The 24,160-nt window shown below is 41.9% G+C and overlaps 1 protein-coding gene across 2 annotated transcripts in view; it reads right to left on the minus strand.

Annotated features, from left to right (window-relative positions):
• Nucleotides 1–8,456: 8,456 nt before the first annotated feature.
• cryzl1 (crystallin, zeta (quinone reductase)-like 1) overlaps nucleotides 8,457–24,160 on the minus strand; it is a 38,234-nt gene continuing 22,530 nt past the window's right edge. The window contains exons 9-14 of one of the 2 annotated variants that reach the window (XM_055645200.1): nucleotides 23,876–23,896; nucleotides 20,098–20,196; nucleotides 17,233–17,351; nucleotides 14,238–14,343; nucleotides 9,829–9,874; nucleotides 8,457–9,480 (exon numbers count right to left, since the gene is read on the minus strand). In XM_055645200.1, the coding sequence (XP_055501175.1) occupies nucleotides 9,381–9,480; nucleotides 9,829–9,874; nucleotides 14,238–14,343; nucleotides 17,233–17,351; nucleotides 20,098–20,196; nucleotides 23,876–23,896 (491 nt within the window). In that variant the 3' untranslated portion in view covers nucleotides 8,457–9,380. The remainder of the gene's footprint in view (nucleotides 9,481–9,828; nucleotides 9,875–14,237; nucleotides 14,344–17,232; nucleotides 17,352–20,097; nucleotides 20,197–23,875; nucleotides 23,897–24,160) is intronic. The other variant, XM_055645201.1, reaches the window with a different exon arrangement.

A 24,160-nucleotide genomic window follows, 5' to 3' on the forward strand; every position in this document is an offset into this window, starting at 1 on the left:
TGTTCTCTCTACAATTCGAATATTCGCACTTATTAAAAAATATAGCTGTGCAATAAATCAAAATGCAATTATTTCAAATGCGCAGCTCAAATTATTTCATAGGATCAACTCTCAATATTCTGGGTTTTTGATGTCTACGGGCAGAACATATCTGAGCTGTGCAGGAAGAGTCTTTTCTGGTTTTGCTGGTGTTAACTTTGAGTGGGCATCAGAGATCCAATCTGGAAACAAATGACTTCCAAAAAGAAGAACCGGGTCTGCCTTGGACTGCAAGGGGGGTGGGGAGGGAGATCGAAAGCCACCGAGCTCGGCCCTGATGACCAGAGAGTCAAGGAGGGAGAAGTTGGCAACAACGGACGTGAGGAGTGGGCCAGTCGGAGAGGGACCGGGGTAATGCATCCAGCGCCTGTAAGGTCGGCCACAATAGACACCCTCGGGATGCAAAGGCGGTCGGTCGGGCGAGGAATGGGACGTCGGTAGGTGGGCCGAGCCGGTCGAGGGTTTTCAGTTTCAGTTTACTTTATTGCCGTGTGTACCGAGGTGCAGTGAAATACGCTTGTTGCGGCCTATCCAGTCAGCGGAAAGACAATACATGATTACAATCAAGACATCTACAGTGTATAGATACACGATAAGGGAATAAAGTTCAGTGCAAGGTAGAGGCAGCAAAGTCCGATCATGGATAGTTTGAGGGTATCAAGGTGACGGAGGAGGCCCTGCAGCAGCCTAGATCATGGGTGCTCTAGTATATTCAGCATGTGGACTGGTCTTTGGACTTTTTCTCTATGTAAACGGCGCCAAAATATGGCGACGTGCATGTGTAAGCTACGCAAAAAGAATTTCATTGTGCAGTGCGTATGTGACAATAAAGAACCATTGAGCTGACCAAAGCTCGTCCATATACCTCGGTACACGTGACAATAAAATAATGAAACTAAATGAAATTGTGGCTTGGACACACAAGAGACTGGATGCTAGAATCTTAAGCAACATACGTTCTCCTGGAGTAACTCGGAGGGCCACGTATCATAGAAAATAGGTGCAGGAGTAGGCCATTCGAGCCTGCACCGCCATCAATGTGATCATGGCTGATCATCCAACTCAGTATCCCAACCCTGCCTTCTCTCCATACCCCCTGATCACTTTATCCACAAGGGCCACATCTAACTCCCTTTAAATATAGCCAATGAACTGGCCTCAACTACCTTCTGTGGCAGAGAGTTCCAGAGATTCACCACTCTGTGTGAAAAATGTTTTTCTCATCTCGGTCCCAAAGGATTGCCCCTTTATCCTTGACGGGTATCATCCATGACGGGTGATGGAGAGAGGATGTTTCCAGTGGGACCTTGCAGACTGGATTGAACAGATGTTTTGTTTAACTTATTGTCACCTATTTTTGTTGCGTGCTATCCAGTCAGCGGAAAGACTGTACATGAGCAGTGAATCAGTTGTTTTACTTGAGAAGGGACCTATATTGTAGGATTATGGGAAAGGACAAGGGAGTATGATGAATGTGAATTGTTCTTTCCAGGTGTTGCCAGCACAGGTACGAAGGAGAAAATGGCTAAATGTTTTTAAGCTATTATTATAATAATTATAATTTTATGATCAAAATTCCCTTGGGCTTAGAAAAGATTATCGACATAGAATTGTGGTTGATTGCTCTTGTGGGAATGTGATCTTAATTGGACGGGTGGGCTGAGGATGGTGTCAGTTTGGGTGTAACGCTCTGCTCAGCACAGTGGAAGGACCAATATGAGGAATGACTTGTATGGGAACTGCAGATGCTGGTTTAAACCGAAGATAGAAACAAAATGCTGGAGTAACTCAGCGGGGCAGGCAGCATCTCTGGAGAGAAGGAATCGGTGATGTTTTGGGTCGAGACCCTTCTTCAGACTAGTCAGGGCAAAGGGAAACGAGAGATATAGACGATGATGGAGAGAGATAAAGAACAATGAATGAAAGATAGACAAAAAAAGTAAGGATGATAAAGGAAAGGCCATTGTTAGCTGTTTGTTTAAGAAGGAACTGCAGATGCTGGAAAATCGAAGGTACACAAAAATGCTGGAGAAACTCAGCGGGTGCAGCGGCATCTTAGATGCTGCTGCACCCGCTGAGTTTCTCCAGCATTTTTGTGTACCATTGTTAGCTGTTTGTTGGGGGAAAACGAGAAGCTGGTGCAACTTGGGTGGGGGAGGGGCGGAGAGAGAGGGAACTCCGGTGTTACTTCAAGTTAGAGATATCAAGGATCATGCCACCTGGTTGTAAGTTGCCCATGCGAAATATCAGATGCTGTTGCTGCAATTTCCAACCAAGGCTCCAACACGTGTACCTCCGTCAGTTGTTTGTATCTTCAAGGGAGGGGAAAATGGGCTTTGTTCTTATCTAACCAAGTTTTGAGAATAATGTTTGTAATACTTCATGCAATTTCCTTTCCATCTCCATAACTGTGGTACAATATTCTGCAACATTTTGTGACTGAATCCAAAGAATTAGGCCTTGTAGTGATTCCGTTTCATGCTATTTCTGTCTTCTCCATTCATTTCTTGCTGGATATAAAACAGATGTTTTTTTCCTGCCTATTCATCTTATTCCTTGTGGTTTTGAAAAGCTGCAAGTGATAATCTTCGGCCAAACACATGCTGGCAGTGCCAAGAATGTTCCTTAGTTAAATACATTATTGTGTAGGAAGGAACTGCACATGAAGTGAAAGGCTTGGATAGAGTGGATGTGCAGAGGATGTTTCCAGTGGTGGGACCAGAGGTCATTGCCTCAGAATTAGAGGGCGTTCCGTTAGGAAGGAAGTTCTTTAGTCGGAGGATGGTTAATCTGTGGGATTCATTGCCACAGAAGTCTGTGGAGGCCAACTCAATGGATATTTTTAAGGCAGAGACAGATAGATTCTTGATTAGTATGGGTGTCAAGGGTTATGGGGAGAAGGCAGGTGAATGGGGTTAGGGGGGGGGGGAAAGAGATCGATCAGCCATGATTGAATGGCAGAGTAGATTTGATGGGTGAATGGCCTAATTCTACTTTTTTCACGTGGACCTATGAGATGCTGGTTTACACCGTAAGATAAACACAAAAAGTGGAGTAATTCAGCGAGACGGGCAGCGTCTCTGGAGAGAAGGAATAGGTGACGATTGGAGGAGTCAGGACCCTGCTTCAGACTGAGTGTGACGCGTTTGGACACGCTAGAGGCAGGAAACATGTTCCTGATGTTGGGGGAGTCCAGAACCAGGGGTCACAGTTTAAGAATAAGGAGTAAGCCATTTAGAACGGAGACGAGGAAATACTTTTTCTCACAGAGAGTGGTGAGTCTGTGGAATTCTCTGCCTCAGAGGGCGGTGGAGGCGGGTTCTCTGGATGTTTTCAAGAGAGAGCTAGATAGGGCTCTTAAAAATAGCGGAGTCAGGGGATATGGGGATGAACGGGGTACTGATTGCAGATGATCAGCCATGATCACATTGAATGGCTGTGCTGGCTCGAAGGGCCGAATGGCCGACTCCTGCACCTATTGTCTATTGAGAGGGACACTGGAGATATGGATACATTACTGACTCGTCCATTTCACCCATTAGCTTCCTTATAATTACTGCCAAGTGAACATTACCAATTGTGGAAATCACCATTTTGCTGGAAGGGGTTTCATTTGCTGGTTCCTATGGTTGTGTGATTCATCCTTTTAAAAAAAAAATATAGGTGTTGCAGCTGTGAGTGACTCATTTACTGGTAATACCAGTATACTGTACCTAAATCATGTTTTATTCCTGTGGATGTGTCATTTGCAGGTTTATGTTTGCTCAGAATGACAAGCTATGAAACATCACTGGCTTATTTGAAGGATGACACCACGCTCCTGTGATAGTGTGGGAAAGTTATGTATTTGGACTGGTTGTCCAAAATTCAAGCTGCAGTTTATTTCAATTTCTATTACCTCTCCTTCTGGGTGTACACAAATTTGTTTACACACTTGCATTAAAAAACCCCACAGGAATTACTCATGTCAATGATCCTTCTGTTAATTGAGAAGCTCCTCTGTACAGCCTGCAGAAGTCGTGAGGGTAGATTTGATAACTCTATCCCTAAGGTAAAATGCCCATGAAGTAAATAAGGTGAATGGGGCAGCACAATGGTGCAGCGGGTAGAGCTGCTGCCGCACAGCGCCAGAGACCTTGATTCGATCCTGACCTCAGGAGCTGTCTGTGTGGCGTTTGCACGTTCTCGCTGTGACCGTGTGGGTTTCCTCTGGGTGCTTTGGTTTCCTTCGACATGGGTTTGCAGGTTAATTGGCCTCTGTAAAATCACCCCAAATGTATCGGGAGTGCTTGATAAAGTGGGATAACAGAACTTAGGTACACAAAAATGCTGGAGAAACTCAGCGGGTGCAGCAGCATCTATGGAGCGAAGGAAATAGGCGACGTTTCGGGCCGAAACCCTTCTTCAGACAGAACTTAGTTGGTCGGTGTGGAATTAGTGGGCTGAAGGTCCATGCTCTAAACGAAAGACAAACTAGTTTAAATAAAAATTGTCCTCTGAAGACTTACAGCGCCAGTGACCCAGGTTCGATCCTGACTCCGTGCTGTCTGCACGGAATTTGGATGTTCCCACATTCCAAAGATGTACAGGTTTGTAGGTTAATTAGGCTCCGTTAGAATTGTAAAAAAATATCCCTGGTTGGCGCAGACTCGCTGGGCCAAAAGGCACGTTTCTGGGCTGTAGTTCTCTTTGCCAGATATTCAATGTTATTTGGAGAAACTATACGCTGGTGGTATATTGAGTTGTGAAAGAATGCTAAGCAACAGAGAAATCACTGGTCCCCTTCCAACTGTGCTATTTAGAGACTTGGCACAGTGAAGCTCTTAATAGTTGGTATGGTGTCATCTGAAATGTCATCTTACAGAATGTCATATTGTACAGAAAAGAAGTCCAGAGAAAAGGAATTAAAAGGTTAATCACGCCAAAATGATTGCACTTCAAGGAAAAGGAAGCAAATGTACACCAGTGGGGTAGATTATTAGGAAATATCTCCACTCCAAACTGTTTGTTAATAATTGGTAGAATTGTATACAGGTTATTTAATTTATAAGAATAGTGTTTATTTGCTCCATCCTCTCCTCAGGAAGTCAGCTTCTACAGAAAAACAATTCCATGGTTGTGTTTCTCTGGCACTTTGTGTGTGAACGTTTTGTTGCCAGCAAGGAAGGAGAATGGTCTGGCTCTTTGCTTTTGAAATGGTGGGGCAGTGGTAGAGTTGCTGCCTTACAGCGCCAGGGACCCAGGTTCGATCCTGACTACAGGGGCTTGTCTGTACAGAGTTTGTACCTTCTCCCCGTGACCTGTGTGGGTTTTCACCGGGATCTCCGGTTTCCTCCCAGTTGCAAAAGAAGTACAGGCTTGTAGGTTAACTTGCTTGGTATAAGTATAAAATTGTCCCGTGTGTGTGTGTGTGTGTGTGTGTGTGTTGTGTGTGTGTGTGTGTGTGTGTGTGTGTGTGTGTGTGTGTGTGTGTGTGTGTGTGTGTGTGTGTGTGTGTGTGTGTGTGTGTGTGTGTGTGTGTGTGTGTGTGTGTGTGTGTGTGTGTGTGTGTGTGTGTAGGATGGTGTTAGTGTGCAGGGATCGCTGGTCGGCGCGGACTCAGTGAACAACAGGACCCGATTCCACGCTGCATCTTCAAACTAAACGGAACAAATATTAAAATGAGAGTATTAACGCAGGACGTAGATTACATGAGGCAAGAGAGATTACTGGGGCCTTGACAGAGATTTTTGCATCCTCTTCTTTAGCCCTAGGCACAGCTCCAGTATTGTTACTTTCATTGAACGGGAGAGGGGTGGGAGGAAGTAATAGGGATAATCCTACAAATTATAGCCAGTTTGGTTTAGTTTCAATACAGAGAGCAGAAACAGGCCCTTTGACCCACGGAGTCTATGCCCGTGAACACTAACACTATCCTACACATTAGGGAAAATTTACAATGTTTACTGAGGCCAATTAACCTACAAATCTGTACACATTTGGAGTGTGGGTGGAAACAGGAGCATCCGGATGAAAAACCTACGTGATCACAAGGAAAATGTACAAACACCATACAGACAGCACACGACATAGTCAGGCTCGAGCCCAGCTCTCTGCCGCTGTAAGGCAGCAACGTTGTGCTACTGTGCAGTTATCCTTTTATAAGTGGTAGGAAATTTATTGAAGATTCTTAGCGATAGGATTTACTCATTGTTTGGAAAAGTACGAACTTGAAGGAGGGTTTTGACCGACGTCACCAGTCCATGTTCTCCAGAGATACTGCCTGACCCGCTGAGTTACTCCAGCAATTTGTGTCTTTTCTTTTTACATATTGGGGACAGTCAGCATGGCTTCGTGGAAAGGAGGTCATGTAGTTTAGTTTAAAGAAACAGTATGGAGACGGGCACTTCAGCCCACGCCGACTGTAGATCACCCATTCACAATAATTCAATGTTATTCCACTTTCCTTGCACATTATGAGCAATTTACAGAGGCCAATTAACCCACAACTCCGGACAAAACCCAATACAGTCAAAGGGAGCATTTGCAAACTCCACACCGACAGCACCTGAAGCAGGAGCTCTGCAAGCCGTGCCACAATGGTCATCTTACAAACTTGATTGAGTTTTTTTCCCCCCAAAAGGTAATGAAGATGATTGATAATGGTTATGGCAGTGGATGTTGTATACATTGCCTTGGTAAACCATTTAAGAGGGACAGTTTGACCCAGATTAATTCTCAATATAAAATAGGTGCAGGAGTAGGCCATTCGGCCCTTCGAGCCAGCAGGTTCCTGATAGTGGGGGAGTCTAGAACCAGGGGCCACAGTTTAAGAATAAGGGGCAAGCCATTCAGAACGGAGATGAGGAAACACTTTTTCACACAGAGAGTTGTGAGTCTGTGGAATTCTCTGCCTCTGACGGTGGAGGCCGGTTCTCTGGTTACTTTCAAGAGAGAGCTAGATAGGGCTCTTAAAGATAGCGGAGTCAGGGATATGGGGAGAAGGCAGGAACGGGCTACTGATTGAGGATGATTAGCCATGATCATATTGACTCGAAAGGCTGAATGGCCTACTCCTGCACCTATTGTTTATAGAGAGACTTAGTAAACTGTCTTCCCTGATCAAGCCAATTTTGAATCCAGAGGGTAGTGCAGGAGGGGTGTTATTCCAACTGGAGGACTTCCACGGCCAGATTTCCCAGCGTAAGGTCAAATTTGCCTCTGTGGCCAGGGCTCTGAAACTTTGGCCCAGTCGGAGCCAGCGAATCCGCTCCCACAATTGATTTTGATGCGGATTGAATTTGTCCTGTGGTTCGAGCTCTGGAATTTAATTCCCATCTGTTCCCACAGCCAACTCCGGTGGCCGAATTTGTGGGCCGGTATCTCGCCCCTCCCCCACCCCGGCTGCCGAGGCGGACCGTTCGACTCCCGTCGGAGGCTGTGACCTCGGTTGGTCCAGCAAAACAGATAATCCAGCAAGGTTCTGGAACCGAGGTTGCTGTATGTATTTCCTGGAACGTAGTGGAAGCAGATAAAACAATAACATTAAAGAGATATTTGAACAGGCAGGCAAACTGGCAGGGGATAGTGGGAAGTAGTACAAGTGCAGGCAGATGGAATCAGTTTAAATTAACATCATTCGAAATGACTCAAAATACTAGAGTAACTCAGACTGAAGAAGGGTTCCGACCCAAATGTCACCTGTCCAATTGCTTCAGTTCTGGGCTGCTACCTGACCCACTGAATTACTCCTGCATTTTGTGCCTATCCTTAGTAAACCAGCATCTACACTCACTCACTTCTATAAATTGCCATCATGGTCAGCACAGTGTGGGCAGAATGACCCATTTGTGCAAGAAGGGTCTCGAGCCGAAACGTCACCTATTGCTTTTCTCAAGAGATGCTGTCTGACCCACTGAGTCACGTTTTGTGTCTATCTTCTGTTTAAACCAGCAATGTGTATTGTTCCATGTTTAATGGAGAGTGGGGATGGTGAGTTGTGGGTGGCCTACAAGGAACCAAATAAAATTGCAGTAGTTTTGCTAATGAATCACCTTTTAAAAAAAAAATTAGGTCATAACCAAATGTTGATGTAAGATTTATACATACGTTGAATCAAAATTCCACTATGTTCCCCCTTCAGCTCAATATCACCTGTTCTAGACAACCCTGCTTACCATATACTGAATGTAGACACAGACAATTTTGTGCTGAATCCAATGCATCAAATGTTATCAGCAGAAACCACAGAGAAGCAGGCTTTCCAAAACGTACCACATTAAAGTTTTCATTTCCCTGCAAATGCCAAAAACTGCTGAGCTGTTAGAATTGCTTTAGCCTGGAAGAGGCAATGATTGTAATGGGATCACAGGGCCCCAGGTTCAAGCGAGCATGCTCACGGAAAGTTCATGCAAGGAACTGTAAACAATCCAGATTAATCAGCCTTGAGAGAAAAGGTTTATTTTAGGGGGATTTGGTGGATACATCATAATTGGAAACAGGTGCACTCATAACCTAATCCGAACAACGAAAGAAAAAAATTAAATTGCACAAGACAGCTTTAAATAATTTAAGCTATTAGTTTCAGTTTCTATGCTAACTTTAGTAAGGGAAATAAATTTGGAAGTGCTGATCTCAGAATTCACTCGTAAATTCGACACGGTTGATTCAGACTTGGAGCTGACACTTTATCATCGGCTGTGCAATCCCTCAGTACAAAAATACTATAGATATTTTTAAGGCAGAGAAAGATAGATTCTTGATTAGCACAGGTGTCAGAGGTTATGGGGATAAGGCAAGAGAATGGGGTCAGGAGGGAGAGACAGATCAGCCACGATTGAATGGCGGAGTAGACTTGATGGGCCAAATGGCCTAATTCTGCTTCTATCCTTTATGAATTATTTTCTGGCAACACTTACGAGATCTATCAGTGGGGAAACCCACTATCAATCCATTTATTCGCATCCTCATCTTGATCGAGTCATCAATTATTTATACCCAATATAAAAAGGTAGATGAATTTTTAACAGTTTGCAACTCTTCAAGAAAGTATCATCAATCACTCTGCAGTTGGTGATGCTGCAGCAAACTGATAAGAGATTATAGATTTCAGCAAAGTAGTAACATTAAATGAAAATAAAAAAACAGATATTGGATTCCAGGATGCATTACAATAATTCAAAGCTAGTTCAGAGGTCCACAAAGCTTTTCACTGATAAACAATTTACCGTAAATGGAGGAAAATAATTTAACCAGAGAATTACTGATGTTGCATTGAACCATCTGCTCCAGACCAATGGGCATAACTCAAGTCAGCACTTGTCTTTTAGCTGTTCACAGGAATTAGTCATCACGACACTGTTTCAGAGCCGAACGACTTGCTTTTTTCTGACTTGGTTTTTCTGAACCATCTCCATGGCAACAGTGGCTTCATATATTGGAATGGGTTCATCCAATTGAGGCCTGAAAAGAGACAAGCAGTTGGAAATGTCTAGACACTGGGCTAAGTCTCCATAATACCTTGTACCTTTCTGTGGAAGGCGAGGCTAGCTGCATTTCCCGAAGCGTTAAAATAGTTGACGATGATCACTCAACGTGCATTTTAAATACAATCACATGCAAGAAGACAAATATTTGCCTGATTTTCTGGCTGTATCTCAAGATTCTATGTAGTGCAAACATCTGTACATATACTTAAGCGCAGTAAAGTCTTAATTCCAACAGCGAATGTTCCATTGCCAATTTATTATACAATTGCTTTTCCAAGTCACACGCACTCAGAATTGATGGTACGAATATCAAAATGTTTACCGGAATGTTCCGATGGACAGCTTCTCCATCACGTCCTTCAAAATATCTAGGCAACAGCATTCAGGCATAATAAGTCGTACTTGAGCATATATGGAACGACATCGGAATAAGAAATAATGCAGGAAGTATAGAACACAAAATTCTCCCATCTACGCAAACGCCTGCATATCAATTGATTATGCTCCGAAAATTACTTTGGCTGCTCTTGATATTCAGCAGCCATTTCACCGTTCAACACACAGAAACAGAGTCATGATGCACAGAAATGGGCCCTTCGGCCCTACTTGCCTATGCCGACTGCCTAAGATGCCTTATGCACACGCCCCACCTGCCCATGTTTGGCCCAAATCCATCTAAACCTTTCCTATCCATGTACCTGTCCAAATGTCTTTTAAATGTTATAGTACCTGCCTCAACTACCTTCTCTGGTAGCTCATTCCATACACCAACCACCCTTCAAAAATATTGCCCTTCAGGTTATTTTAAACAAATTGTGAAAAATGAAATAAAAATCATTATTAGCCTGAGAAAGAAAACTTTTGGAACTGTATGAAAATATCAAAACAAAGGGTAGAGCTACTGCCTTACAGCGCTAGAGACCCGGTTTCGATCCTGACTATTGCGTGCTTGTCTGTATGGAGTTTGTACGTTCTCCCCGTGACCCATGTGGGTTTGCTCCAGGATCTTCGGTTTCCTCCTACACCCCAAAGATGTACAGGTTTGTAGGTTAATTGGTTTGGTATAAAATGTAAAATTGGCCCGAGTGGGCGTTGGACAGTGTTAATGTGCGGGGATCGCTGGTCGATGCAGACTCGGTGGGCCGAAGGGCCCGTTTCCACGCTGTATCTCTAAACTAAACTAAAAAAAATTACATTGCAGAGATTAATCTTTCAAACAGAAAGGCCACGGGTTTGTGCCAAGTCAGCTGGTCATTGGCAGTGGAAGCAAGTGTGCTTCAAATGTCTGAAGTGAACCGTTGTTGGGATACAGTGATATTATAGGTGTGAAATATAAGCCAAGGTTAATATCATTGATTGATATTTAATCATTATTAACTGGATGTGTTAGAAATAATGTACAAAGACAGGCTCTAGCTCGAACATGGTACTTCGTGCAACCGAAAAGCCAGCTACTCACTGTCTATACCGTACACGAGTATTGAAAAAAAGCCAGGCAAGTTATTACTCTCATGAAGATCATGATGATTTATGGAAAAGCGGGTAAACGTTGAAACTAATGTAAAGCTGGTCTGTTTAAAAAAATGTTGATCCATTAAAGCTTTGTTACTTTATATTTTTCAATACAAGGATTGCGACATAATACGCAACATAATTAACATTGCCTTTGTGGATACCATTGGAACAATCAAGTTGCAGATTTAAGTCATCTTACTGGCAGATTAAGCTGCAAAATGTATTAGTTTAGTTTAGTTTAGAGCTACAGCGCAGAAACACTCCCTTCGGCCTACCGAGTCTGCACTGACCTGCACTCCCTGCACATTAACACCATCCTACACACACTAGGTATAATAGTTACATTTTTTAAAAATACCAAGCCAATCTACCTACAAACCTGCACATCTTTGGAGTATGGGAGGAAACTGAACCACCGGGTGGCGCCAGCAGTGGCTGCCTCGCCAACAGTCTGTCTGTCCTTTCCTTCTTTGTGTTCTAATTGTATTTAAAAGAATGTTTTTAATGTTCTTTAGCTTGTTTTATGTTGGGAGGAGGGGGGTGGGGGGAGTTGGGGGAAACTTTTTCTAATCCCTTACCTCGACGAAGATGCGATTTTTTTCCCTCTCGTAACTCCGTCCACACTGCGACCCGACATCAAGGAGTTGCCGGCCTTTGCTGGAGACCGATTTTGAGAGCTCCACCGCGGTCGCCTGCGGACTTACCATCGCGGAGCTCGCGATCCCTTTGCCAGGGGTCGACCTCGGAGCTCCAACCGTGGGTGTAGGCGGAATTAACATCACGGAGCCCGCGGTCTCGGGGTAGAGACCGACGTCGGGAGCTCCAAGCCGCGGGAGTTTCGATCGCCCCGACGGATGGTTCGACTGCCCCGACCGCGGGAGAATAAAGAGGAAGAAGATTGGACATTTTTGCCTTCCATCACAGTGAGAAATGTGGGGAATCCGCTGAGTGGATGTTTAAGTTAACTTTTATGCAGTTGTGTGCCTTGTTGGGGTTTTTTCGTATGGCTGTATGGTAATCCGCATATCACTATACATTAATTGGTGCACATGACAATAAAAGGCCTGTGAAACTTTTGAGATCTCAGAGAAAACCCCCACGCAGGTCATGGGGGAGAATGTACAAACTCTGTACAGACAGCACCCGTAGTCAGGATCGAACCCGGATCTCCAGCGCTGTAAGGCGGCAACTCTAACTGCGCCACCATGCCACACTATCTTTGAATATTTTTTTTTTCACAGAGAGTGGTGAATCTCTGGAATTCTCTGCCGCAGAAGGTAGTTGAGGCCACTTCATTACTGGCCTCAACTTCTATATAGCCAGTTCATTGGCTATATTTAAGAGGGAGTTAGATATGGCCCTTGTGGCTAAAGTATGGAGAGAAGGCAGGAACAGGATACTGAGTTGGATGATCAGCCATGATCATATGTGAATGGCGGTGCAGGCTCGAAGGGCCGAATGGCCTACTACTGCACCTATTTTCTATGTTTCTATGTTTCTATGTAACTAATCCACCCATGTCCCAATTATCAACTCACAAATTTATTAAAAAAATTAAAATAGTAATCGGTTGGTTAAAACCAATGAGCGAATCTGCCTCCCTGCATCAAAAGTTGTGGGGAGAATATAGTACTGAATTTGACACTGTGGAATTGTGCCATTTAAATCAGTAACCCAGGCAATTCAATCTCCAACTTTTAATATCGCACTGGCATTGTAATAATGGGAATCACTAATGGGTGAGCAAAGCTGCATGCTTCAGTCATTTTGCAGCAGCTTTATTAAATTGTACGTCAGTTCTGAATACTAGTGAGGGTGTTGTTTCCCATGGAAGTGGTGCCAACCAAGACCAACGCACTCTGGGTTGTTCGTCTGTAGAAAGGAGGGGAGAAAGTCCTCACAAAGGCAAAGTTTGTAAAAGGTTCTACAATTAGGCAAGCAGATGGGCATTTCTGCAGTAGCAGGCTCAGTTTCAGAATGGTGCATTACCTTGCTTGCTTCAAGACCAAGGATGTAATATTGTGGCCAAAGAATATAGTAGGGGGGGGGGGGGGGGGGGGGGGGGGGGGGGGGGGGGGGGTGGGGGAGCAGAGTTCAAGACAGAATGAGGATAAGGTTCCACAAACACAACTTAAGGCCCAAGAAAATCATTAAAAAGCAGGAGATAATTATTCCGTGTGCAGTGAAGGTTTATGCAATCTCAAAATTGATTCCACCAACCTAACAGCTCTGCAGATTATGCCTCTCTGCTAAACATGCCACATTAGTTTTCCAATCTTCCGTCATCACGCTTGCTTGCAGTTAAGAAAGATGAAAAAATTGTCATAGTCTCCTCAATTTCCTTCTTTTAAACAGAATGGAAAAAACAAAAATTTGGATTTGATTTTAACTTGCAAGTATGTGGGAAGGAAAGAGGGGGTGAAAAGAGCAATTTTAGGGGTAGTAGTAGTAATGAGGTCAATTTCAATAGTTATGGGAAAGAACATGATAACTAAGAGTAAATGTTCCAAATTGGAGAAAGACAAATTTTATCAAGCCTTAAAATGTACTGGAAACCACCAACGTATGTCGGAGCAGTAGCAGAAAGTCAAAAAGCACATTCAATGGAATCCATGGAAACCTGGTCTCAAGTCAAAGAAATAGGTGGGACTGCCAAATTAGATTCCACAGGATGACATGGGACACAGAAGCTAGGATACACTTCTGAACTAAAGAAGGGTCTCGACCTGAAATGTCACTCATTCCTTCTCTCCAGAGATGCTGCCTGGTTCGCTGAGTTACTCCAGCTTTTTGTGCCTATCTGGGATACACTTCTATTTATTTACTCCCTTTTGTAAGAAACAGTTAGCACTGCAGACGGCATAAAAGGGTACAGAGAGTAAAGGGATACAAGTACAGATATTAAAAGTGGTCACAAAAGCAAGAATGTAATGCATGAAAAATAATACTCGATAATAAAATCGAAAGTTCAAGGCATGATATATAGGCTCGTTAAAAAAAGATGCTCTCTTACAAGAAATGTATTTTTCACTAAAAAAGAGTAATATTTGTGAACAACGAACAAGTGGAACAATCGAATCTCCAGCAATATCAACATGAAAATGAATGTGGATTGTAAATAACAAAAATAATGGTTATGGAGGCTCAGTCTTATCATCATTTTCAGCTTGATTTGTATCATATACTTAACTATCCCTGGATCTTAGTAAAGGATACGCAGATACTTCCCTTGTTGCATGTTTGATAGTTGCCACACTTCCTCATTTAGAAATGAAATACTTGCTCCTTTACAAAATAATAGTCGACTATCTGGTGGATCTAACTGCAATAGTAAAAAAAAAAATTAAGCCTTTAGAGAGATACCAAGACATATTCAATAAACGATTAGTGGGTGACAAGGAGGCGCAGCGGTAGAGTTGCTGCCCTACAGCACCAGGGACCAGGGTTCGATCCTGACCACGGTTGCTGGTCTGTATGGAGTTTTATGTACTCACCTTGACCTGCGTGGGCTTTCTCCAGGATCTCTGGTTTCCTCCCACACTCCAAAGACGTACAGGTTTGTAGGTTAATTTTCTTGATATAATTGTAAATTGTCCCTAGTGGGTGCAGGATAATGTTAATGTGCAGGGATCGCTGGTCGGGCTTAATGGGCCCCGTTTCCTCGCTGTATCTCTTAACTAAAGATTGTTGTAGACTAGAGCTTAATCATCACGTCATGCAGCAAAGAAAGAGGCCCAATGTGTCCCCATATACTCTGGTATATATTGATGAGGCTGAAGTACAGATGGTCGATTGCTTCAGGTGCCTAGGAATATCATAAGCAATTTGTCCTGGACCAGCCACATCAAAGTAACAGCCAAGAAAGCAGACCAACGCCTCTACTTCCTTGGAAGGGTTAGGAATGTTCGACATGTCCCCAACAAGCTTAATTAGTACAGGTGTCAGAGGCTGTGGGGAGAAGGCAGAAGAAAGGGTTAGGAGGGAGAGATTTGTGGAATTGTGTAATTTGTGGAATTCCCTGCCACAGAGGGCAGTGGAGGCCAAATCACTGGATGGATTTAAGAGAGAGTTAGATAGGGGCTCTAGGGGCTGGTGGAATCAAGAGATATGGGGAGAAGGCAGGCACGGGTTACTGATTGGGGACGATCAGCCCTGATCACAATGAATGGCGGTGCTGGCTCGAAGGGCCGAATGGCCTCCTCCTGCACCTATTTTCTATGTTTCTATAGATCAGCCATGATTTAAAAGGCGGAGTAGACGATGGGCCGAATGGCCTAATTCTACTCCCATTCCTTATGACCTTCTGAACAACCCTTTACTTTCACAGATGCACCGCAGAAAGCATTTCATCGGGATGCATCAAGTGCTCATTCGCGCTAATCTTTATAGCAAGCCATTCATTTCTCCCACATTCCCATCGATAGGTGTAATGGTGATTTAGACTGATGGACTATTCAAGTTATGAATCAATTATTTTTATTGGTGATGAAAGTTGAGAGAGATATTGAAATGATACAATTAGGCCTTTGGTTAATTGCAACAAGCAGACAGCAACATCACATCATACAGAGAACTCAAAACACAAAATATTAGGCAATGTCTGCAAAGCGCATGCAATCAGATGTACAACTATTAATTTACAATTCTTCCCTTCATTCATTTGCTGCATGCTTATGTTGTTTTTCTAATTCTATGTAAATACTGATTTAACAAAGTTCACAATATACAAATGAGTCTGCCCCCGCATTGACGTCTATGGCCACAGAAACCCCTCATCGCATGCATCAGAAAAAGATTAGTTTAATGGCATCGCATTCGGCACTGACGTTGTCGGCTGAAGGGCTTATTTCTGTGCTGTACTATTCTTTGTTCTTCCATCATTCCTAGTTTGGTTGGGAGATAGAGTGCGGAAACAGGCCCTCCAAGTCCGCGCCGACCAACAATCCCCGCGCACTTACACTATCCTACATACAAGGGACAATTTACCATTTTACCAAAGCCAATTACACTGCATACCTGTAGGTCTTTGGAGTGTGGGAGGAAACTGGAACACCCGGAGCAAGCCCACGGGGTCGCGGGGAGAACGTACTAACTCCGTAGACAGCACCCGTAGTCGGGATCAAACCCGTGTCACTGGTGCAGTGGGGCAGCAACTCTACCGCTGCGCCACTGTGCCGCCCACAAAATAGAAGCGAGTCTGCGTCCACATTAATATTTATAGGCTCAGAAACCCCTCATCACATGCAGGCAGAGGAGATTATTTTAACAGCATCGCATTCAGCACAGACATTGTGGGCCGAAGGGCATGCTTCTGTGCTATCCCAATCTCTGTTCTTCCACCCTCCTTGATCTAACTGTTAGTGAATGCTTCCATTCTTCTCCCCTTCATCTGCTTATTTTACCATCATTTATTTGTAAGATCCATGCTAATTCATGGTCCATGGTAAATCGAATATCACTGTACCTTAATTGGTACACGAGACAATAAAAGACTTTTGAAACTTTTGAATTTAATAGCATTTTTTTAAATTTAAGATTGGATGATCATACATGTCCTCCACAGCAGCTAAAAGGGTGAAACACATCGGCAGCCAGTACCATAAGCATTAAAATCTGGTACCTGAATGAAATGTAAAATAGTTATGGGGAGCTAAAACAGGAATAATATTTTTAGAGAGCCCGATGCATTATGTAAAATACTTTTTTGATAAAACAGGCAAAGATATTAAATGCAACACTGCAATGAATGTTGATCTAGGGCAGCATTCCTGTTTTATGAGACACACCTGTAAAGTAAAACCCTGTCCTTCACCTGTAAGTTACAAAAGCAAACATAAAACTAACACTTGTCTATTACAATTTATGGTCATATGTTTCACCCTCAAGATTAGTCAATTCCACATATATTTCTGTGAGATAAATAATAATGAGATAAAAGAAATCAGGGGCCTTCTAATCCTGAAACCCTACCCCCCCCCCCCCACACCAGCAATGTTTCTCCCCATTCCAGCTTGCTATACAATTTTACATCTAATTTGTAATGTATTAGATCGGTTATAATTTCTCTCTACACAAACCAAAGGTTCCTTTTGGCGTTTAGGAATTACACAAGTGATCCGATTTCCTGTGGTGTCGCATTCAGTTTCCTGCGGAGAACTGCGATATTGACAAAGTACAAGAGACATTTCACAAGGAAAACTTTCTCTGTTACCTGGAGGTTCTCTTCTGTTGTTACCCAATGACCGGTGACAGCTAGAAGACTGAAGATGTCATGTTTATGTGGGAGATGTCGTTTGACAGCCGACTCGTCATCTTTGCTGTACAGCTGCACTATAAAACAAATGATCAAAACATATATATTCCACAGCAGCTAAATTCACCAGGTAAGCAAGAGCAAGCCAAGTCTGAAGAAGTGTCTCGACCCGAAACATCACCTATTTCTTTTCTCCAGAGATGCTGCCCGGCCCGCTGAATTACTCCCAGCCTATCCATGCCAACAAGGTTTGATTCAGATTAAAATAAAATAAAATGTCATATAGCATCATAAATGCTATAGTTAATAACTTTGTTAAAAGTTGACTTAACCAAATTAGATTTTTCTGCTCAGCAGTCATGCCCATACAAGCAAACTTTACAGCATTAATTCCAATCTTTCCATTTCCAACTACAAAACCATCAAAGTAGTCTGTATAGTAGTAAGAATGCATTCTGGACTTTTATAATTTTGAATTATTTTAAAACAGACTTTATTTTCTGCACTCCATACACTGATGTTTGCTGAAAAGGGACATAACTAAGCTTTTTCTATCATCGTTCCAGTATCACTGTAAATGTTTTCAGTTATAGTCAACCAAGATTACATTTAATCCCATTAAAAACATTTTTTTCCTTCTAGACTTTGTTGATCTGTATCTAACACCCCAACCTGTCGCACAGCAGACACTCCTATATAGTTTGACACACAGCAGTGCATTTTAACCCGAAGGGATAGCTTGGGGCCATGCCCGTTTTTACATTGGAATAAAAAGTTTAAAAACATGAACCAAATTTGCGGATACATCATTTTAACAGCTTCAATAGAGCATCACAGACAGACAATCCATTCACAGCAAGTGGGCTCATGTTTTACCTACTGCAGCTATGTGTAGTTATTTTAGCAGTTCTCATTTTATTCTAATGCATTTGAGGTGTCAGACTGTGATATTGGCATCCAAAATTGGCAAGAAGGACAGAATAGTTAGGTGATTGCATTCATAGCCCTGCTTGAAGGGCAAGCAGTGAAGGAGGAAAACTAACCTAGCATGCAAATCCCTCCAATGATTTATCCAACAACACCCCATTTCAATTTGTGCAATCTCAATGAAGATGTATTAAAATTACAAGGACAGCATTTACTTACAGCAATAAAGGAAAACACCATTAGAAATTTGGTTAAATTGTCAGGATTACCAAATGATTTTAAAGTGTCATTTTAGTCATCTCAAAGTCTTGGTTGCTGAGACATCAAGACCATAAAGTGTTTAGTTCCATTTGTGAATCTACCGAAATTGCTGTTGTCAGGGTAGCAGAAGTAGAACTGGTATTGGTATATGTGTAGGAAGGAACTGCAGATGCGGATTTAAAACCGGAGATAGACATAAATTGCTGGAGTAACAGGCAGCTTCACTGGAGAGAAGGAATGGGTGACGTTTCGGGTCGAAATCCTTCTTCAGATGTATTGGTATATTATTGTAATGTGTACTGAGAGACTGAAACACTTTGTTTTCCAGGCAGGTTGTATCACACGCAGTGCAAAGGAAAATAAACAGATTGCAGAATATAGTGTATCTTCAGAGAAAGAGCAGATTAAAAAATGCAAAGCCACAAGGTAGATTGAGAGATCGGGAATAGACCCTTATGCAAGGTCCATTCAAAAGTCTCATAACAGCAGGAGAGAAGCCATTCTCAAATTTGGTGGTATGCGCTTTCAAGCTTTTGTACCTATTGCCCTAAAGCAGGGGGAAGGGGAATGACCGGGCTGTGTGCAGTCTTTGAGGAAGTAGAGGAGTTGGTATGCTTTGTTGGCCATAGCTTTAATGTGGTTGGACCAGGATCAATTGTTGGTGAGAACTTGAAGCTCTTGACTTCAGATCTTCACTTCAGCACCTTTGAGGCAAACTGGGGCATGAAATTAATCCCGCTTTCTGAAGTAAGTGACTAGCTCCTTTGTTTTGCTAACATTGAGGGAAGAGGTTGTCATCATCACACCATACTACAAAGCTCTGCAACTTTTTCCGGCATCCATTTGTCATTGTTTGAAATCAGGCCCCCAACAGTGGTGTCACCTGAAAACCTGTCAATAGAGTTGGGGCAGAATTTAGTTGCGCAGTAGTGAGCATTTAGGGATCATAGCATGGGATTGAGATTGAACCTTGTGAGACACCAGTTTTAGGAATTATTGTTTTTGGTGCCTATCCTTACTGACTGCCATTTAGTTGTCTGGAAGTCAATAATCTAGTTGCTGACGAGGGGAGGTCCAGGAATTTGGAGATGGGTTGCCTAGGAATTATGCTGTTGATAGTGAATCTGTAAAGATTAAATAGGAATTTGGTGTTGGTATCCTTGTTATCCTATTGTTACAAGGATGAATGTAGGGCCAGGGAGAACGCATTTTCTGTGGATTTGTTGCAATGATAGGCAATTTGCAAGGCTGCCTGGGAAGCCAGAGTTGACAGGACGCCCACCACCATTTATCTGCTGTACTCATGTTCACTCATGTCATGGGGAAAATTGTGAGATATTGGCAGAGTGAACTCCAGAGAAAATGCACATAGGACTAGGTGGTTGGCTTCTCTTTACGACAAGAAAACTTGTTCATGCGTCATATCAGGGTTCATACATGAACACATTTAAATGAGGTGGCAAAGGACATTTGACATCAGTAGAACTCCACTGCAGTCATGGGCAAACAGCTTTGAGTTGAAAGGAAGGGATTGCACACAATAGTGTTTGTACAAAGCATAATGTTACATAACAATCATCTTAAAGCATTCAAATCACAAGTTAAATTGAGCTGGAAAAATATTGCAGAACAAACCTCCACAATCCACCACAATGTTCACGCCTAGTCCACCCGTTTCTTCCATGCAGCTATCTACAAGGTCAACCTTGCTGTCGGACACATTGATCACCCGGGCTGTGACAGAGCAGAAAGTCAATCAGTCTGCTGCTCTTTAGAATAGTAGTCTCAGTAATTTAACAACAGGAAGGTAAACCTTTCTAATGAATAAGTTTAGTCAACAATAAAAAACAATGCGTTATTAACTTTAATTTACAGCTAAACACTTGAGATTAACTATAAAACAGCAAGAGCAACCCAAATCTTGAGATTAAAAAGATGAAAATGTGACAGTACAGGAAGATAATTGACAAGCAAGTGTTGTAATTTGCAACATCCAAGATCCTAAAGGGGTTTTCCCCAAAATCAAATTCACTACGAAAGGTTCTACCTAAATTAGTACCTTCAAACTTGATTATTAACTAGACTGAATTATAATTAAAAGTATAAAGAGCCGATCTAAACAATGATTAAATTAAATTGTGACAGACATGGAAGGGCAGGTTGATCTGTGGTGGCAGAAGCAGAGAGCTGCTGGGATCAGAGTGATGTACAACAGTCTCTGCTGGTGTAACTGTCTGCATTCTGAGTAACTTGGTCTCAGAACTGATGAAGTAGACTCCAAATTATAGACAGTGCAGTGTATCAAAGAAAAGAGAAAGTTATCTAGACAGCTTATTCCAGGAGGCTGTCTCACCTCAGATGCTGCAGATTTGTCACAGGACAGGTTTGGGAAAGGGGGCTGTGACAGTAAATAAGGCTGTTAGAGAGATACAGCAGATGACTTTTGAGGAGCCTCAAACATATACATTATCATGTGGCTATTCGGTCACCATTTTGTATCTCTCAGTGAAAATTATCCACTTTTCTTTTAAATGGGGAAAAAACACATTTCCATTTATTTTTTGAGGAAATAAATATATTTTGAGGATTTATTGAGGAAATAAATGTATTTGCTCTTGTATTTTATTTACTCTAATTACTCTTATTGAGAAAATAAAAAAAGTTTCCTCAAGGAAGATCAGGGGTTAACTAAGTCTGAAGAAGAGTCTCAACCCGAAACATCACCCATTTCTTCTATTCAGAGATGCTGCCCGTCCCGCTGAGTTACTCCAGCATTTTGCGTCTATCTGGGGTTAACTAAAGCAGTTAACATTGGCATCAATTTAAAAAACACATAATATTCTCAGAATATGAATGGTAGGCCGGAAGACTAGCAAAATCCACAATAAAATCTAGAATAGATGAGGAAGCTAGCAAAAAATATGCAAACAAGAGTTTCTACACATTTGCAGACAGGAGTTGAAGGAACCCAGTGCACATTAGCCAAATTTGCTGAAAATACAAAGACAGATGGCAAAATAAGTTGTGAGGAAGATAAGATATGCCAAGTGATACTGATGTTTTAAGTAATGAGGAAAGACTTGGCAGATGGAGGATAATGTGGGGGAAATTCAACCCATCAATGTTGAACGGGAAGAATAGAAAAATGAGAAGAAGTGCTAGGAGGTCACATAATGTATTTGGATATTCTCAGTTAGATGGAGCTTTAGGGGCTAGCGGAATCAAGGGATATTGGGAGGAGGCAGGCACGGATTACTGATTGTGGATGATCAGCCATGATCAAAATGAATGGTGGTGCATGCTCAGAGGGCCAAATGGCCTCCTCCTGCACCTATTTTCTACACATGAAAAACACAGCGGGTTCAGAAACTAAACCAATTTTATTCTGTGCTATGAGAATGTAAAAACTAAGAGGATTGCTAAGTTTTCTGTCTCCAAGAAGGTTTTTACTGATTAGTGCAAATACTGATCTGCAAAAAATTGATCCGAAATTACATAGTGACTCAGTGCATCAATGACGGCTATTCTCCTGAAGTACTAAATAATCAAAGCATTTAGTATACCGATAATTATAACGAAACATGGTTTGTTCCGCTAACTACAATGATTTATGGATAATTTTTTTTAAAGTTATTAAAACATTTAATACATGTTTTTTGTGCTGCATAATGGTTGGTTATTATTCAAATTACACTGCCCACATAATACATATACAGCTTTAAATTTTGTGACTGATTAAAGAGAATGGCATTTCATACCCATCACTTGGATTGTGTAGAAAGGAACTGTAGATGTTGGTTAATACAGAAGATAGACCACAAAGTGCTGGAGTCTGCAAATGCTGGTTTATATAAGGATCCTGACCAGAAACATCAACCATCCTGTTTCTCCATAGATGCTGCCTTACCCGCTGAGTTACTCCAGCACTTTGTGTCCACCATCACTTGGATTATTTTGTTCTCCAAACAGATAAAATGTGAACCACAGACTAACTCGCTGATATATAAGGTTAAAATATTTCTAATGGGGTTTAAATATTAATGAATTTGATACACTTGGAAGACAACTTCAGGGTTAATTTCTTTCTGTCCCTAAAATACTAATGGTCCATTAAACTATTAAACTGCATTGAGTCGAATAAGGAGTTTTGGTTGGGGAAGTGCTGAAGGAGAATTGGAACATGTATTGAAGTTTACATGCATGGACACAAAAATTCAGATTTTAAAGTGTAACCTGAGCAGTACCAAATTTGATAAAGAAAGAACATTATTCTGCTTAATGTCAACGCAATGCTCATTTTGAAGTTGTAGTGCATTTTAGGAGCTCAGATATTTCTTCTGGCACCTTAAAATGACAGGACTTGAAACAAACCACAGTATGGTATGCAGAATCGTTTTGGGAGAAACGACCGAGAAACTGCATGCTCTCACATGTTGGATCATTTAAAAGTCAATCACATACTTTCATCTCAAAGGAGAGAAAAAAAAATAATAGATTCCTTTCCTTTTCTGGGTACATGGAACACAGAAAAGTACAGCACAGGAAAAAGGCCCTTCAGCCCTCAATGTATGTGCCAGACATGATGCCAAGATAAATGAATCTCATCTACCTGCGCATGATCCATATCCATGAGCATATCTAAAAGCCTTTTAAATGCCACTATCATATCTGCCTCCACAAAACCCCCGGCATTATGTTCCACACACCAATCTTTAAAAATAAAACTTGCCCCGCACATCTCCTTTGAACTTTGCCTCTCTCACCTTTAATGCAGAGATTGATAGATTCTTGATTAATATGGGTGTCATGGGCAGAAAGCAGGAGAATGGGGTTGTGGGGGAGAGATAGATCAGCCATGATTGAATGGCGTAGTAACTTGATGGGCCGAATGGCCTATTACTGCTCCTATCACTTCTGAGTTATGTCCTCTAGTCTTCGACATTTCCACATGGGGAAAAAGGTTCTGACTGTCTATCCTATCGATGCCTTCTGTAGGCAATGTAATATTTGTTTGCTTATCTTTTAGGTCACGATTGCAGTTTTATAGAAAAGTTAAATGAAATAAAAATAATTGCAATATAAACCCCAGAACACTTCATAATAATTTAGGTGCAATTTGATTAATATCCATGGACTACGAGCCTGAATATTTTGGTTGGAAAAAAATTCTGAATGACATAATTAATATCTAGAATACCACTTCTTTAGATACGTCCAACAAAGGTAGGAGTATTACCCGAATGATGATGCAACACTGCTGCTGAATCACCAATACACTGTGATACAAATGCCCTTTTATATAAATGAGAGATCCAACTTAAGCAAATGGGAAGAAAATAACTTCTGGCTTTTGGTTTAAAAATGCAAGGGTTATCAAAAGAATGGTTTATATTACTAAACGACGGTGACTTACCTACCAATGATTGTCGGATGCCTTACGTAATACAGCCATTAGTAGACCAAAGACAGGAAACAGAGAAGAGAACAAAGTGAAGAACTGGGAAATGATCCATCAAAACAATAAAGTAAAAATCACTGTGCAAATCATGTTCATTGCTGCAATATGATAAACGTTTCATTCGGATAACAAGAATCCAACAAAACTGATTTAGGTTAAATTTGATCATTTTTGGTGTCAATTTCACATGGCCCATCTCGAATTCTTCCTCAACCTCCAACTCCATTTGGAGCATGTAGC

This window comes from Leucoraja erinacea, chromosome 13, assembly GCF_028641065.1.
Source record: "Leucoraja erinacea ecotype New England chromosome 13, Leri_hhj_1, whole genome shotgun sequence".
Lineage (NCBI taxonomy): Eukaryota > Metazoa > Chordata > Chondrichthyes > Rajiformes > Rajidae > Leucoraja > Leucoraja erinaceus.